Source organism: Pituophis catenifer, unplaced genomic scaffold (assembly GCF_029215685.1).
Source record: "Pituophis catenifer annectens isolate HBS135680 unplaced genomic scaffold, rPitCat1.0.hap2 SCAF_3, whole genome shotgun sequence".
In the NCBI taxonomy this organism is placed as follows: Eukaryota; Metazoa; Chordata; class Lepidosauria; order Squamata; family Colubridae; genus Pituophis; species Pituophis catenifer.
In genome coordinates this window covers 169,143,950-169,159,512 of record NW_027256883.1, presented here as the reverse complement: position 1 = coordinate 169,159,512, position 15,563 = coordinate 169,143,950, and the positions used below count along the sequence as shown (strand labels likewise).

Genomic DNA, 15,563 nt, shown 5'->3' with positions numbered 1-15,563 from the left:
CATATCAAATAGTCCATCATGCATATTTAACTAAGATATTTCCATAAAGCTTTTATTTCTTTTGTGTTTTGTTTTAAAACCACAGTATAACGGCCTAATTCTTATAGTGTGTGAGATATGTATGCAGATATCAAGGCATACACCTCATAGCATCAGCTGAAAAATTCAGCACTCAACTAGATGAAGATTGTGTGGTACGAGATATGGAATTCTCCCAAGCAAGGATGGCTACACAATGGACAGAAAAAAATGTGGTGGGTGGTTAGCATTGTGGTAATCATGACACTCTCTTCCAGAACAACAAGGCGAGATTCCCGCCGTAGCGACAAAGAGCACAGACTCATGGGAAGAAGGAAGGAGGAATGCTCAGTAGTTAGTGTGGTGCTGGTTCAAAGGATGGAGAGGCTGGTTACCTTTGTTGCGATTTTCAGGGGCTCCGGTTTTTTTACCTGTTTAGACAAAGAGAGAAAGGGTGGAGCACTGAGCGCATGATTCTTGACTCTGATGTCCCTGATGGTGAGGGCACCTTTATGTGAGAACTCAGTGCTCTTATGGGGAGGCTGCCAGATATGGAGAGGTAAACTATAACTTGACATCTGGACTGACAAATGCAAAAGATCCAGAGAAGTTCAATGTTTCTCCAACTAATTGCCATTATGAGTCCCCCCTTTTCAATTATTGTGCTCACTCTACTGAAAACAAGGAAGTATAGGAACAACAATTTGAACCAATAGAATATTTGCTGTTCAAAGTGACAGAATATATTTTGACTGAGCTATCAGCACTAAATATTAAGGATCAATTCTCACACTGAACTCCATTAAACCTTTTCAATGGTGTGGAGACTACATGTTTTTTCCTACCACACTGAGCTTAACAGTACCACACCTATATACTCATATAATTCACAGAATCTGATAGGAGTGAGATACACCTAGCTTTGTGGAGTGTGTGGAGTAGGGGAATAGAAAGATAGGGATCTACTCCCTTGAACATCATGCTCCCTGTTGCTGTCATGATGAATTCTCTATTTCAATCCATATCAAAAGGAAAGGCAGGGGACTTCAAGAAAATACTCATTTATTATTAATGCCAAGAATGTTCTATCTGCAGATTTATTATTTTGCCTCAAAGAGAACATATCACCCATATTTCTGCTGAGGTCTGGGTTAGTCATCTTGGATGGCAGCTGTGAATCCCCACCCACTCCCACCCCGAAAGGAAAAGATAAAGGAGTAGCTACAGCCCAAATGTTTTCCGTTTCTCTCATTTGTGTATTAAAATAAAAATAGGGAAAAAGAAGCAACTTCTGCTTACAAGGGTAAACAGACTGACCTCATCTGGCTACTAGCAAAACTGCACCACCATCCTTCCTCTGTCTTAGCCTCGTTAACTCCTGTCCTTTTAACACTGTTTCAGTGGAATGATGCTGGAGAAGCTATCAGCAGATGATTTTTGCACATCCCTTGGCTGGCCAAGATGGAATTAAAACTCAGATGCCTCTTATGCTATGAACAAATCAGACCAGCAAGCAGGTTTCTGTTTTCATAAACCACATACCAAAGTTCTGCTTTCTTTGTCTTCGGCTGAAAGCGAAAAAGCTTCAAAGCCTTATTTGGATAAGCTACTGTGCACAATGCTTTCTGAATTAATAGAGGCCGAGTAGTCCAGTACAGGATGTTAAAATCGTTTGGGTTCAGATTAACTATTTTGTAATAAACACATACACTGATCATATTTACCATTCTCCAGTCATCGTTGCTCAGCATGAGCTTATTTCACAATATGGAAATATGAACGGTACATTTAAGGGGATTGCTCCAAGTATGAATAAGTTTGCATTAAGTAGTGGGTGCAATAATGATTCCTCTTTTAGTAAAAATATAGTCACATGGACCATGGAAAACACTCCACACTGGCTAAAATCAATGCTAGGCCGAGGGAGGAAATAATAGAATGTCCCTACAAAATACGTCTTCTGAAGTAAAATTTTCAAGAGACCTCAACAATGACCTAGAGAAATGTGTACTTATCTTTTGAGGGTACAATCTTTTTGACAAGGAATTTTATCATTCTCCTGATACACCAATTTTATTTTTAATAAAGTTCCACTAAAGATATATACACCATCGAAAACATGTTACCAGAAACTTCAGAGAAGTCCATCCAAGCAGGACACAAAAGCAAGAGTTTTCTATACCACTATTTGACCCCAAGTAACTTAATGTGCAGAGCTATAATATGATCATGGTTACATAATCAATTGACCTTAGTTAATGTCTTAATAATTCTATTCTGGGATGAGAAACCTATGGTTCTTTGGTGTGTCCATAGTGAGCAAGTTACACTTGAAGGGCCACGGATGCTCATCCTTACTATCTGTTAAGAGCAAACCTGTTTCTGCCAAGTGCCTATTTGTAGGTAGACAAAAAAGTATCAATGTAAAAGATGTATCAGCAGGATTTTTCTTCTAAGATTTATAGCAGTACCAATACAAACAAAAAAGGTGCCCTTAAATGGTAGCAGAGAAGCAAACAACCTTATGTCAACTGAATATGCTTGTCATAGAAAGCGGGGGGGGGGAGGCAATATAATGGGATATTTTTGAAAAGTGCATGTTGTCGAACACCCTATACACAAGTACTTGGCACCACAACTATTTATTTCAGGTCCACTCGCATTTTCCAAAATTCATCTGTGCTTGATGAAGATGATGACTCAATAGACAAAACCCCGCATATTGTTTCCAAAACCAACTTTTAAATAGCAGTCTTCTATTGTCTCCATTTCTTGGCATTACTGAGCTACTAGTGATCTGTCAGCATGATCGTTGACCCTCTAATCTCTGGCACGCACAGTACTGATTACATGTTGAGTTTACAATAAGATACTTGAACCTTCAGGAGTTTTTCCTTATAAAACTCAAAAACTTCCAATGTCACTAAGGAACTTCATGCTACCAACATAAAGAATGGCTTATGAATCTTACCTTTCTTGACCTTTTTTTCCTCATCCCCTTCTCCAGCACCCAAAAGAGTAAAAATTATTCCAGTCTGTGAGTTGACACCCACAGCAGTCACCACCATTCGACCAGAGCCCTCCATTACATGAGTGCCTAATAAGAACAGGTGAAGCATGGGAAAGGGGGGAAAAAAAAGAGGCAATGGATAAAACTATATAATTAATTCCAAAATTTAATCTAAAAGATGTTCATATCATATCTGGGAGATGAAATTTAATTTCTATATCACTTGTTCATATCAATGTACATGCATGAAGCTCCTGTTTGTGCTAGCTTCAATATTCACAGTGCATATAATACATGCAAGAGAATATATGCAATGATATACACTGAATCAATTTCGTTTTTAAAAGAAGTATGAAATGGCCCACAAGAATTGGATAAGACTAATTCTTTTACTAAAAGCATTCTTCTTTTACTTTTACTAAAGCATTCTTGAATTTTGCTGTGTTACTTCTCCAGGAAGTAGAAGTTGAACGATGCTATAGAGAATCAAGTATTCTACAGCTTCATATTCAAAAAGATAAATGAAGCTTGGCATGAGGTGGTTCAAAGATCCCTGTAAAAAACAAAATAAATGTATACTATTTCCCAAAATAAACACGTGGAAAATCTTGCCTAGCTTATCCTAGAGAATAACAAAACAGCTTCTTTACTACACAACTACGGGCATTTTTGTAAGGGCAATTATCAGCATATGGGCTACATTTGCATCTAGATGCCAAAAGGCTCAGAGACCTGAATTATAAATTAAGTTCAACTTCCTGCAACCTGACAGATTTACCAGAAAGCAGCATAGGGTCTTTATCCAAAGATTTTTTCACTTGGTCAGATTCCCCAGTCAGAGAGCTCTCATCAATTTTCAAATCATTTCCTTGGATCAAAATGCCATCTGCTGGCAACAGGTCCCCTAAAAAAATCAGAAAAGCAACAGGTCACGAAAGTTTTCTCTCCCAAACCAAGGCTTAAAAAAATCTATCAAACCAAAGCCAACTTAATGTAACTTTTTTAAAAAAGCTTCACTGACGACAGATATGGGCATGCAGTCATTACTGGAAATGCAACGTGTTAGACAGCATCAATTTTGCTGAATTCAGCAATAACTGGAAAAAAAAATTCCTGCCTGTACTCAACTAGTTTGCTTTGGAAAAAAATAAAGTTTAATTCCAATTGTACTGAGAAAGAGAGATAAATTGAGTTTCCACAGGCTGTGTTCCTAAGTATTATTCCCTTTGCATACAAGAATTCCATTAGGAATCAAGGACAATTCATCTATCCTTCAGCCGTGAGCCATAATTGCAATTACCCAAACAAGTAAGGGAAATTCAGATAAGCAAATATATTACAAAGGCTTTGAAAGAAGGTAATCATCAGGACACATTCATGTAATTAATAAAATCATATTCAATGTTGATGTTTTTCATACAAGTTTCATTTAAACAAGTACTATAAGGTTCTCCAAAGTGCAAAGTTTGAATATCTGTTTTCCTGCTTGTATTCTTTCCTATATGTCAGTTTCTTCAATATCACTTCTAACCAATCTCTTTTTCACAGGAGACCATATATTCATTAGGCCCAAGAGAATTATATAACTGGTTGAATTTTGTTCATGTGAACCATTTTTTAAAAATAATAAATAATATATATATGTGTGTGTGTGTGTGTGTGTGTGTGTGTGTGTGTGTGTGTGTGTGCGTGTGCGTCTTTGGTTATTCGGATTTTCTCCCGCATAAAATTGGAAGTGTCTTGGCTTTTTCCCAAGGAGCATCATGGTATATCCTGATGCTGAATCTATGTGCCTCTTCCAGACAGTTAAGCACTGCATCTCCTAAACATTTAATATTTCCTGAAGGAGAATTATGCTGGAAGGTCAGTATGGTGTATCTTGGAATAGTGGTGTCTTTATTAAACTGCAGATGAATTACACTGCTGATTTTCTCGTCCCATTTTAGTTAAGTGTTGAACAGCAGCAGAAAATTGAGGAAATAAGGACTGAAGCTGGCTTTCTGTGCTTAGGAGTGCAGAAGGAAAGAAAATAGGAGCACAGCAATTTCTTAATGTAGACAACATACATGATATCTTGACTCACATAGGTTGTATCACATCATCCCTCTCATCATGATACTTCTCCCAGCAGGAAGCAAGGAGCTTGGATGCGGATGAGATATTTCCATGGGTGGCAAAGATAGTTCACATGGCTTGTGAATAACTGAAAAACCCAGAAGTAGCATCTATGTCCTAATGTTTGTATATTCCTTTGGTTTTAATCACACGGTGGTAACTGTAACCACAGTGATAATTTCAATACATGAGAAAAATATACTGGAAAATTTATAGTTACTCACCATATTTGATTTGAGCAATGTCCCCAACCACAATCTCAGCTACCGGAATTTGGATCACCTGTCCCTTACGGATGACAGTAAACTTCTGCTCCTGCTCAATGCGACTCTGCAGACCCCGGAATTGTTTCTCTTTGCTCCAGTCATTGAAGGCTGTGACCAACACCACAATAATAACTGAGAAGAGGATGGCTGCTCCCTCAATCCAGCCAGCCTGAGCCTCACCTTCATCTTCTGCACTGCCCTTTGCTTCTCCACACACTTCCAAGAGATAAAGGAGGAAAAGAATGGTTTAAAATAATACTATATTGAAATAATACTGCGTAAGACCCACTGCCATTTGCTACTTGGAGAAACACAGAATCAGTATTTTAGACAGACTCATACTTGTTACATTCCATAATGAATTCTGCAGACAATATTAAATACAAAGAAGGCAACATTTTTGTTTATTTACTAGTGCATTGCATCCAAAATTCAAAATGAAAAAAAGAATATAAATTCTTTTGTAAAGATTCCAGAGATATTTATATGTGAACAAACTTCACTGGGTACAATAGGCTTCAACTACTGATGGTAATCGTAAAAATATATCCTTAACTTTACCGCGACAATGATCACAGAATAACAACCCATCAATCTATATCAGCTTCATGATTAAAGGAGAATTAATTCATTGAAATAACAGGCATTGATGAAGAATCAAAGGTATCAAAGTATGTTAATAACACCTTCAGGGATATCTAAGAAACATAAACATGTCAAACTGTTGCATTCCAGAGGTTGTCTGGCTCTGAAATGGTTGTTTTTTTAGCATTACTTCCAAAGCAATTTTCAAATGAAATCATTCAAAAAATTCCAGCAATACAATACAATAATTATAATTCAAAACCATGAAACAACAAAAGACAACTAGATACAAGAACAGTTTTTCCTGAACGCCATCACTCTGCTAAACAAATAATTCCTTCATCACTGTCAAACTATTCACATTAGGCTGCATTACTATTGCTATTGGTCTTCTCATCATTCCTGTTGCCCATCTCCTCCCACTTGTGACTGCGTGACTGTAATTTTGCTGCTTGTATCCTTGCGATTGATATTGATATTGATTGTTTCCTAGTATGATTTGATTGCTTATTGTACCGTATGACTGTCACTGGGTGTTGTGCCTTGTGATTATTGAGGAGTGTATCTTGTCTTTTTATATACACTGAGAGTATATGCACCAAAGACAAATTCCTTGTGTGTCCAATCACACTTGGCCAATAAAGATTCTATTCTATTCTATTATTCTATTCTATTCTATTCTATTCTATTCTATTCTATTCTATTCTATTCTATTCTATTCTATTCTATTCTATTCTATTCTATTCTATTCTATTCTATTCTTCTATGAAGTACTGTATAAAAATAGGGTAGCTAATAATGAAATGTATACACCTGAACAAACAAGGCTTTTAATTCTTGTCCACATTGTGAACCCATTTGATCTCAATAAAAAAATCATTTCATACAGTAGGCATCTCAATGACGAATGGTTCTATGTAGCATGATAAGGAAGGATATCTCCTTAAAATACAAAGGCTAGATAGGCCAGTAATATGGTCCTATATGGAAGAAAGTGGCTCTGGTCCAGAACAATTAGAAGACCTCTGTATTCTCATGTAACATCACTACTGTGCAAGATGTCTTGGTTAGCAGTGGGCTTCTGGATTCAATTTAAGGTGTCCTGAAATAAGCAAAACAGAATGACCCTCGAAGTCACATCATTGTCATAAATCCTTTGATCAAAAAAGGCACAACTGGAAGAATCTAGAGTTGCAGTGAGCAAGTATAAGAAAGGGTTTTAAAAATTACATCCAATGACAGAGAAAGCCTCTTAGCTCTAAAGTTAGGTAACATAAGCTGGTCTGTTTTGCCACCATCTGGAATATTTTAATGCAATTTTCAGACTATTTTAAGCTTTACAAAACTCATCTGTGATGCTTCCTGTTTTAGTGGACAACAAAACAGGGCCAATGTTTGGCATTAAAGAACTACTTGCTCTCCCACAAACCTTACCAACCTTTTGTTTTCCCAGGCATCTAAAAAAGACTACTATCTGATTCTGCCACTGTGAGGCTCTCCTGTACTTGTAGCATCTTGATTTGTTCCATTACTTTATTCCTGATGCTGATTGTTAGCTTTTTGAGAATATATCAGTGGTGGCCCTTTTCTTTGTGGTGTGTCTATTCCAAACTAACAACCATGGATAGCCAAAATTCACACACACACACACACACACACACACACACACACACTGAAATAAAATAAAATACTCATAATACTAGCTTTTACAGCAGCAATGTGCTGAATAATTATTCTAAGAAAAAAAAATCTATTGTTTCTCTAGCAATAAATTAGTTATATCAAATATTTTAAAATGCAGAGAAAATGAAGCACACAATCTTTTTCCACATGAGAAATTTAAGTATAGGAATGATGGCTAGAATCAATATGGAATTATTGTAATTTATTTGTTTCTTAAAGTCTTATAACAGAGCTATTACAGATAAGAATTTCCTTTCCCTCATGCCAGGGAATTTGCATTGTTTCTGTTTTTTATTCCTGCTGCCTAATATAGTTATCCTTTCACAATTAATTCAAGGCATGTTTAAATTTTAAGCATAACTGCTTGGCTTTGGAAGAATTTAAGTTTCTTGGGCTAAGAGATTACTGTTATATATATGGTTCAATAGTAATTATATTCAAACGAAAATCAGCTAAAACAATTTACAATATTTAATTTCTGTCTCTGTTTATGTGTTTAAGATTGTAGAAATCTTTGTGCAACTGGAAGACAATGAGTTATTTCAATTAAAAAGAATTAGTGAAAACTGAAGTGATTTAGAGAGAATTAACACTCTATTTATAGAATGACTTTACAGATAAACCATAAAAATGTTTTATAAGCCACACTGAAGATCAAGAGTCAAATTATCTTTTTTGAGAAGGCCAAGTTATCTGAAATAAATAATTCCAAGAAAAAGAAATGCATTCAAATCCTTCTGTGAAAGGAGTACAAATCAAATGAGAAAAACACAGATCAAAGGAAGGAAAGAGAAGAAGGCCAGCAGTAAGGATGGATTCAATTGGTGTACCATTGGAAGATCTGAAGGTCTCAATTGATTACGGATCATTCTGAAAGTCTACCTATGTGATCACTAAGCACCTAATCAGCCAATCAGACGAACCAATCAAAAATCGCAACAGCTTGGCAGTTATTATAGTTTGGCACATCAAGCAAAAAATATTCTATTTGTGATAAGATAGGATAGCCTAGGGCTGCAATGGCGAACCTATGGCACGCGTGCCACAGGTGGCATGCGTAGCCATATCAGTGGGCACGCGAGCACAGCTCTGGTGCGCACAGCTGATTTTCGGGCCCACCGGAAGTTGGCAAACGGGCCCTTTCCGGCCTCCGGAGGGCGTCCTGGGGGTGGGGAAGGCCGTTTTCACCCTCCCCAAGTTCTTAGAAAGGCTCTGGAGGCTGGGGAGAGAGAAAACTGGCCTACCGTGCCCACGTGCCAAGAGCGGGGGGTCATGCACAGGGGCGGGGCGCATAGAATTATGAATGTGGGCATGCGCGTGTACGACCCCCCTACTCCCCCGATCCTGGCACGTGATGGCAAAAAGGTTAGCCATCACTGGCCTAGGGAATATTGGTATTTGTCTGTGGGATAAGGGTATCCCAAAACCATTTCATATGTTGATAATATTTAATGATATGATAATAAAACATACAAACAAATCTGAATATGTAAAGAAGTCAGACTTATAGCATTTTAAGAGGATGAATAGAATACAAATTAACCCTCCTTTCTGTGAGAGCTACAGCAGTCAACTGTAAAAAGTGAGAGCAAATAGCTAAGTGGCTAATTTGTCACCTGTTTTTCCATTCAGATTTTTTTATAGATAAAATGACCTGCTATTCCAATTAAAAAATGTATTCAGCAGGACATGCCACAATTTATGAAATTAATTTGGCAAAAGAAATGCAATTCTCAAGTTACAAGCAAAAATATTGGAAACATTTTGTATAACAGTCTAAGTTTGAACAGGTTTGATCTTTAAAAAAAACCTAAATGGCAGCAGCAAAATGTCAAATGAAATTTAATGCAATGAGAGCAAAGTAATGCACAATGCAAAGGGCTATTTAATGTAAGTATAGAATACTGAGCTCTGGAAACAGATTTTGGAGTCACTGCACGTTGCTGAAGTAACCAGTGCACCACAACAGAAAAAGGCAAGCAGAAAAATCAGAAACTCCTAAAGGAGAAGTGGGAACTAACAAAGGAAAAGCAGCTAATCAAAGTCACTGTTGTGCATATTATTCAACTCCATGAAGAGAAGAGAGAAAAGTCAAGGTTTAAAAGGAGAGCAACTTGTCAGTTTCTGTCTCTCTCTGACATAGAACTGTCACAGTAGCAGTCTCACTCCAAAAAGGTAGTCCTGTATCCTTTTTTAAAAAATCTATTCTAATTGTCCCAAAGGTGCTTTTTCAAGAAGCAACTTGTTTTTCTTTGAAGATGTTTTGCTTCTCATCCAAGAAGCTTCTAAGAAGCGAAACATCTTCAAAGAAAAACCAGAAAGCCTCTTGAAAAAGCATCTTTGGGACAACCATGACCTGGATGACTGAGAATCTCCATATACATCTATGCTAGTAGCTTTTACAATTATACTACAGCCTTAACAGTTCTGTGGAATAGTTGTATTTTACATAGAATTGGCTTTTTATGAAGTCGCCCGATAAATCATTTCATGGAACTGGCCCCTGTATTAAGAGAATCTTTGGGAGCAATTCTGGATCTAGCTAGCCTCATTTTATGTTTCATGAGATCTGAATAAATTCAACTTAGCAATTATCTCCCCCCCTCCCCCCGCCCATCCCCATTGGAAGGAAAGGGTTGTGGTATTATTCCTCCACCAGCAGACTGCTAGGCATTTCCTTGCAATTGCAATTGTCCTTGTCTGTACTTTTATTTGGTTTTGGTTCTCTTTTCTCAGGAACCATTCTTTTCTACTATATCAAACTTTCAGCTCAATCATTTCTAGTCACAAGATGCTGTGATCAGTCATTAAGAACTGATCTTAAGTGATAAGGTAAGTGATCAGTAAGAAAATGGCCCTTTAGTAATGTTAAATTGAGGTGTCTCATGCATATTATCAGAATAAATATCACAAATTTATAACAATACATTTACTCACATACTTATCGGCTCTACACGCATGTAAATTAGGTTTGAGATCATGTATTTTCATAACAGAGATGTTAACATTCACGATTAATGTCAGTATTATTTTTAATTTATTGTAGGTCAATTGCTGGTCGATGACCGTAATAAAGTTTTATTCTATTCTAATCTAATATCACAAATTTAGAATGGAAAATCAAATATTTTAAAATAAGTTATACTTCTGAAATACTGAAAAAACACAGCTAACATATTTATATTAATATCCTAGTGAGCAAATGTCTGCCTATCTAACTTTGTACATACAAAACTTTCTGTCCTGCCTTTATTAATGATGGTATTACATTATCTCAAATACAAGCTCTTCTAATTCATTCTCTGTGTTTGTAATAACATGGCTACAGTAAGAAGAGCACTAATTAATTTAATAATCTACTGAATCTATGTAAATAAAAAGTTAATTAGTTTCATTTCAAGTGTCTGTTTTCTTGTGCAGAAATAGTTTTCAGGATACGTGCCTTAGAACAGCCTTCCAAAACTTGGCATCCTGTAGATATTCCAAAACTACAAAACCTATAATTTCTACCCTTTGACAATGTTGAGGATTCTATGAATTGTAATCTGAACACATTGGGATGGTGTAAGCGTGGGGAAGGCTATCTTAGGCAAGAAAGGCTATCCTAGTGTGCATCGAGTTGTAATACTGAACAAGTCTTCTAGCAAGGAGCAATGATAGTTGCCAAGCACAAGTGTATTATTAGAGCTCTATTTAGACAGAGCTCCTTACTTTCCTCTTTAGGCTAATGCTCAGTTTACAACTCCAAAGATTTACATCCATCATCTCCTTTTATAAAAGATGGGTGGGTGGGTGGAATTGGGTTACAGCAGGGAAACTAGAACTTCCAACAGAAATTTTCCATAGGAAACTGAAACAAACAAATTTCAGTGACAGCAAAAAAACTTGGCTGGGTTTCTCACCATGTCAAAATCAGCCACAGAGATGTCTTCTCCAAGCAGCATTAGCCAGTTTCAGTTTTAAAGAAATCCCTAGTTAAAAGTTGATAAAGTAGTAAGGGAACTGAACTTCTCAAAGCAAGATGCTTCTGGATATCTTAAAAACCACTAGACTGGGCAAAGCATTTCCTTCAGTTGTCCTTCTTTAGTTTTCGTGGTGTCAGAAATACACTTTAGTTTCAACCATCAATTCATAGCAGCAATATTGACACAATCAAGAAAGGAGCAAATATTCCCCTTTCTTTCTTTGATGAATGGCTTAGAGCAGTGTTTTTCATACTTGGCAACTTTAAAATGTGTAGACCTCAATTCCCAGAATTCCCCAACCAGAATTCTGGGAATTCAAGTCCACACATTCTAAAGTTGTCAAGTTTGAAAATTACATGGCTTAGAGAGTTGCCTTGTAACCTCTTCTGTATTTTCCTCTTTACGCCTATTACAGTGTCATATCTTACCATTGATCATTACCTAAATCCAGGTGATTATTTGACTATCAACATGATCATAGAATTTTCAACTGTATGATCAATAATCACCAGCCAAAAGTCCATATTCTGTTTTATGGCTTTGTATGACATTCACATAATACTGAATTACTCTTTTTCAATAGATCAGCACTGAAATATAGTCTGATATTTTATTAAAGTTTGAAACACTGCACATTATAAACTCAAAAATAAAACCCTAAATTATAGCAAATAATGTTGTCTTATTTTTTAATTAACAAAATGGCATTATTTACTTCCTGGGACTTGGCTCATTTTACGTCTTTTAATGGGTGCATCAATATAACTTTAGTTAAGGTGGTTTCCAAAAACCATAAAAAAGTTAAAATGTTTTACATTTCTATTCCTTATGAAAATGAAATTATTATAATCTTGGCATTTATCATTTTATCCACTCTATAATTTAAGCTTATTTCAAACTGACACAAGCATTGCTTGGGTGATTCAATTTTTAAAGCCATTTTTGGACAAGTATATGATCTATTTCAATCAAATGTTAGTAACATAGGTGATATGCCAACAAATGTACTTTATTCAGACTTGTGAAGGAAGGCAATACTTCATTTCTTTTATAAAATTCTGAGTAGCAATTCAAAACTTACTGGCAAAGACCTCCATGCTGTATTCCAGTGCCAGGATGTTTATAAGCAAATGAATCAGAAACAGCCTACAGTAGAACTAGATTATGTAAATTTTATTTCTTTTAATGGGTAATCAGAATATAATTGCAGTCTCCATTTGCAGTTTAAACCTTTCATTATAAACATAGAGAAGGAAGTTTAAATAAACAACCCAGGATCTTTCCTTTTTATTATAATTTAGCATAAAGAAGCTTCTAGATATTTCAACACCTTGGTCCCTATTTGAATTTTGCTTATTTCTATTAGAAATATTTTTTCTCCTATTCTTGCAATAATTATATAAGAAGCACAAATTTCAAACAAAACTGAAAGCATTCACCATGAAAGAAATCATTACTGTTATCATAAAACCTAAGAAGGAAAACACATTAAGATACATTGGTAATGATGGATGATATTAGTGATAATTTTTCTTTTCAAACACCAGAAAAGGGATGTTCTCTGCAAGAACAGGATTTTTTCAGGTGAATATTGATAATCTTCCTCTTTCTCAAAAACATTTGTTAATTTAAGATTGAGTTAAGGCTTACCCATGTTGGCTAAACCATCGAAGCTAAGAGAGGGAAGCCACATCATAGAAAAAAAAGTCTTTGATACTGTCAGGAACAAATTCAACTGGAGAGTGGGAAGCAGAGGAAGAGACAAAAAGCTGTATTTTATAGTCATCAAAGTGAAAGAACAAAGAATTAAAGAATATTAAACCATTCAACTAACGAAAACTCAGCACAGACAATATTCTCAGAGAGCTACTAGGAAACAGCCAATAGTCTTTCATACTCAAAAATATTGTTTATATGAAACGTGATTTACTTTATTGTCACAAAGTGAATTCAGAAGCAGCAAGCCCTCAGGATAAAGGAGAAACATTTCAGCTGGCCTGGGCCCAATTTTTAAGCTGTGGGAGAGATTGGTCTGGCATTCCTTAGCCTTGACCTTCTCTGCCTCCCAATCTTTTCTCATATCGCATGCAATTATAAGCACTGAAGTCATTGACCAAACTGCTCTAATAATTTGACAGAAATAGTGAACTAGTTGAGCATGTTTTTGTTTTTTCAACTTATGCAGGGATGTACAACAGCCTTCCTGGATCACAGCAGAGATATCTGCCCAACACTTTGTTAATGTTTATTGAGAAAATGCAATTCACTTACTTTCATTGTCGCCATCAGGAGGATGATAGAAAGAGAGACCCAGAGAAATTATGGCTGCAATTTCCAAGATGATTAACGTGACATCTTGCAATGCTTCCCAAACTAACTGCAAGAAGGTTTTGGCCTTTTTGGGTGGGATGAAATTCTGGCCAAACGCTTGTCTTCTTTTTTCTAGATCTGCTGGGTTCCCAGACAAGCCTGCAAGCAAGGAAAAAGGAAATTAAACATTATGTCAAGAAAATGAAATCCCTTTGATCTCTTTCTCTAAAGCATCTTCCTTGTTGTCCATTATTTCTACAACTTAATAATTTCCTGCAAGTGAAAACATAGTGCTCTTTGGTACTAAATTCTGCCTGAAAATAAATCTCATAGAAAATGCTCTATAAAATAAGCTGAAAACCTGAGGAACAGAATGAAAACTGAAACAAAAAGAGGTAAAAGCAGGCACCAGAGCTGCGAAGAACCTAAGTGACTCTGAAATTGAATATTTCTCTCTATTTCCAATATTTAGCTCTATCATGGATAATATCACTATTATGATATCCTGCAAACCATCTTCCCCATGCTGCATTAGTTTATGACTATACAGATAGAGAACCAGATATTTGCTATGAAAAATGGGCACTCCTAATTTCTGCTGTTGCTACTGTTGTTATTTTGCTCCATTTACTAGAAAGGTAGGAATCAATAAATCAAAAGTTTCATTAGACTTCACTAGGACCAATCTGTTTTATTTTTTCAATTTCAGCAAGTGAGAACAATTCCCTTTCAGCTAAATAACCCACACAGAATTATTAAAACTATAAGCAGGAAGGTTTCTTATGCCCGTCAGATATTTCAGTGTACAACATTGTTGGAGAACCCAAGCTTGACCCAACTTTCCTCAGTCTGGGTATATTTCTTGGGATTTCAACACTCAGAATTCTTTAACATGGCCATTGCTGAGAAGTACAGAATACAGAATACAAGAGTTGGAAGGGACCTTGGAGGTCTTCTAGTTCAACCCCCTTCTCAAGCAAGGAGAAGACTAGACTAGACTAGACTAGACTAGACTAGACTAGACTAGACTAGACTAGACTAGACTAGACTAGACTAGACTAGACTAGACTAGAATCGGGGGGTGAAATCCAACAGGTTCTGGAGAACTGGTAGTGGAAATTTTGAGCAGTTCGGAGAACCGGTAGCAGAAATTTTGAGTAGTTTGGAGAAGCGGCAAATACCACCTCTGGGGTGGGAATGGAGATTTTGCAATATCCTTCCCCCAAGAGTGGGGAGGGAATGGGGATTTTGCAGTATCCTTCCCCTGGAGTGGGGTGGGAATGGAGATTTTGCAGTATCCTTCCCCTGCCACGCCTTCCAAGCCACGCCCACAGAACCAGCAGTAAAAAATTTGGAATTTCACCACTGAATAGAATAAGAATAGAATGTTGTAAGTCTGAGAACTGAACTCCACATATCAGAGAGGGATGTTGATTTCCTCTGTAAATTTTATGCTAAGATTTAGGAGCAGTTACCACTTTCCACTCACAACCTACACAGCCAATTTAAAGTTATACCCAATTAAAGCCACTATTACACAAAACAAGCTTCAGGTCATATGACTGTGAAGAAAATGCTAGAAAACAGATGGACAATTTCTCAAGATTGTGC

At 36.5% G+C, this 15,563-nt stretch overlaps 1 protein-coding gene across 5 annotated transcripts in view; it reads right to left on the bottom strand.

The window, feature by feature from the left end:
* ATP2B4 (ATPase plasma membrane Ca2+ transporting 4) overlaps positions 1-15,563 on the bottom strand; it is a 76,557-nt gene that overhangs the window by 45,697 nt on the left and 15,297 nt on the right. For 3 of the 5 annotated variants that reach the window (XM_070941528.1, XM_070941526.1, XM_070941523.1), the window contains exons 2-6: positions 13,914-14,111; positions 5,368-5,625; positions 3,807-3,932; positions 2,990-3,115; positions 414-449 (exon numbers count right to left, since the gene is read on the bottom strand). In XM_070941528.1, the coding sequence (XP_070797629.1) occupies positions 414-449; positions 2,990-3,115; positions 3,807-3,932; positions 5,368-5,625; positions 13,914-14,111 (744 nt within the window). The remainder of the gene's footprint in view (positions 1-413; positions 450-2,989; positions 3,116-3,806; positions 3,933-5,367; positions 5,626-13,913; positions 14,112-15,563) is intronic. The other 2 variants (XM_070941527.1, XM_070941524.1) reach the window with 1 other exon arrangement.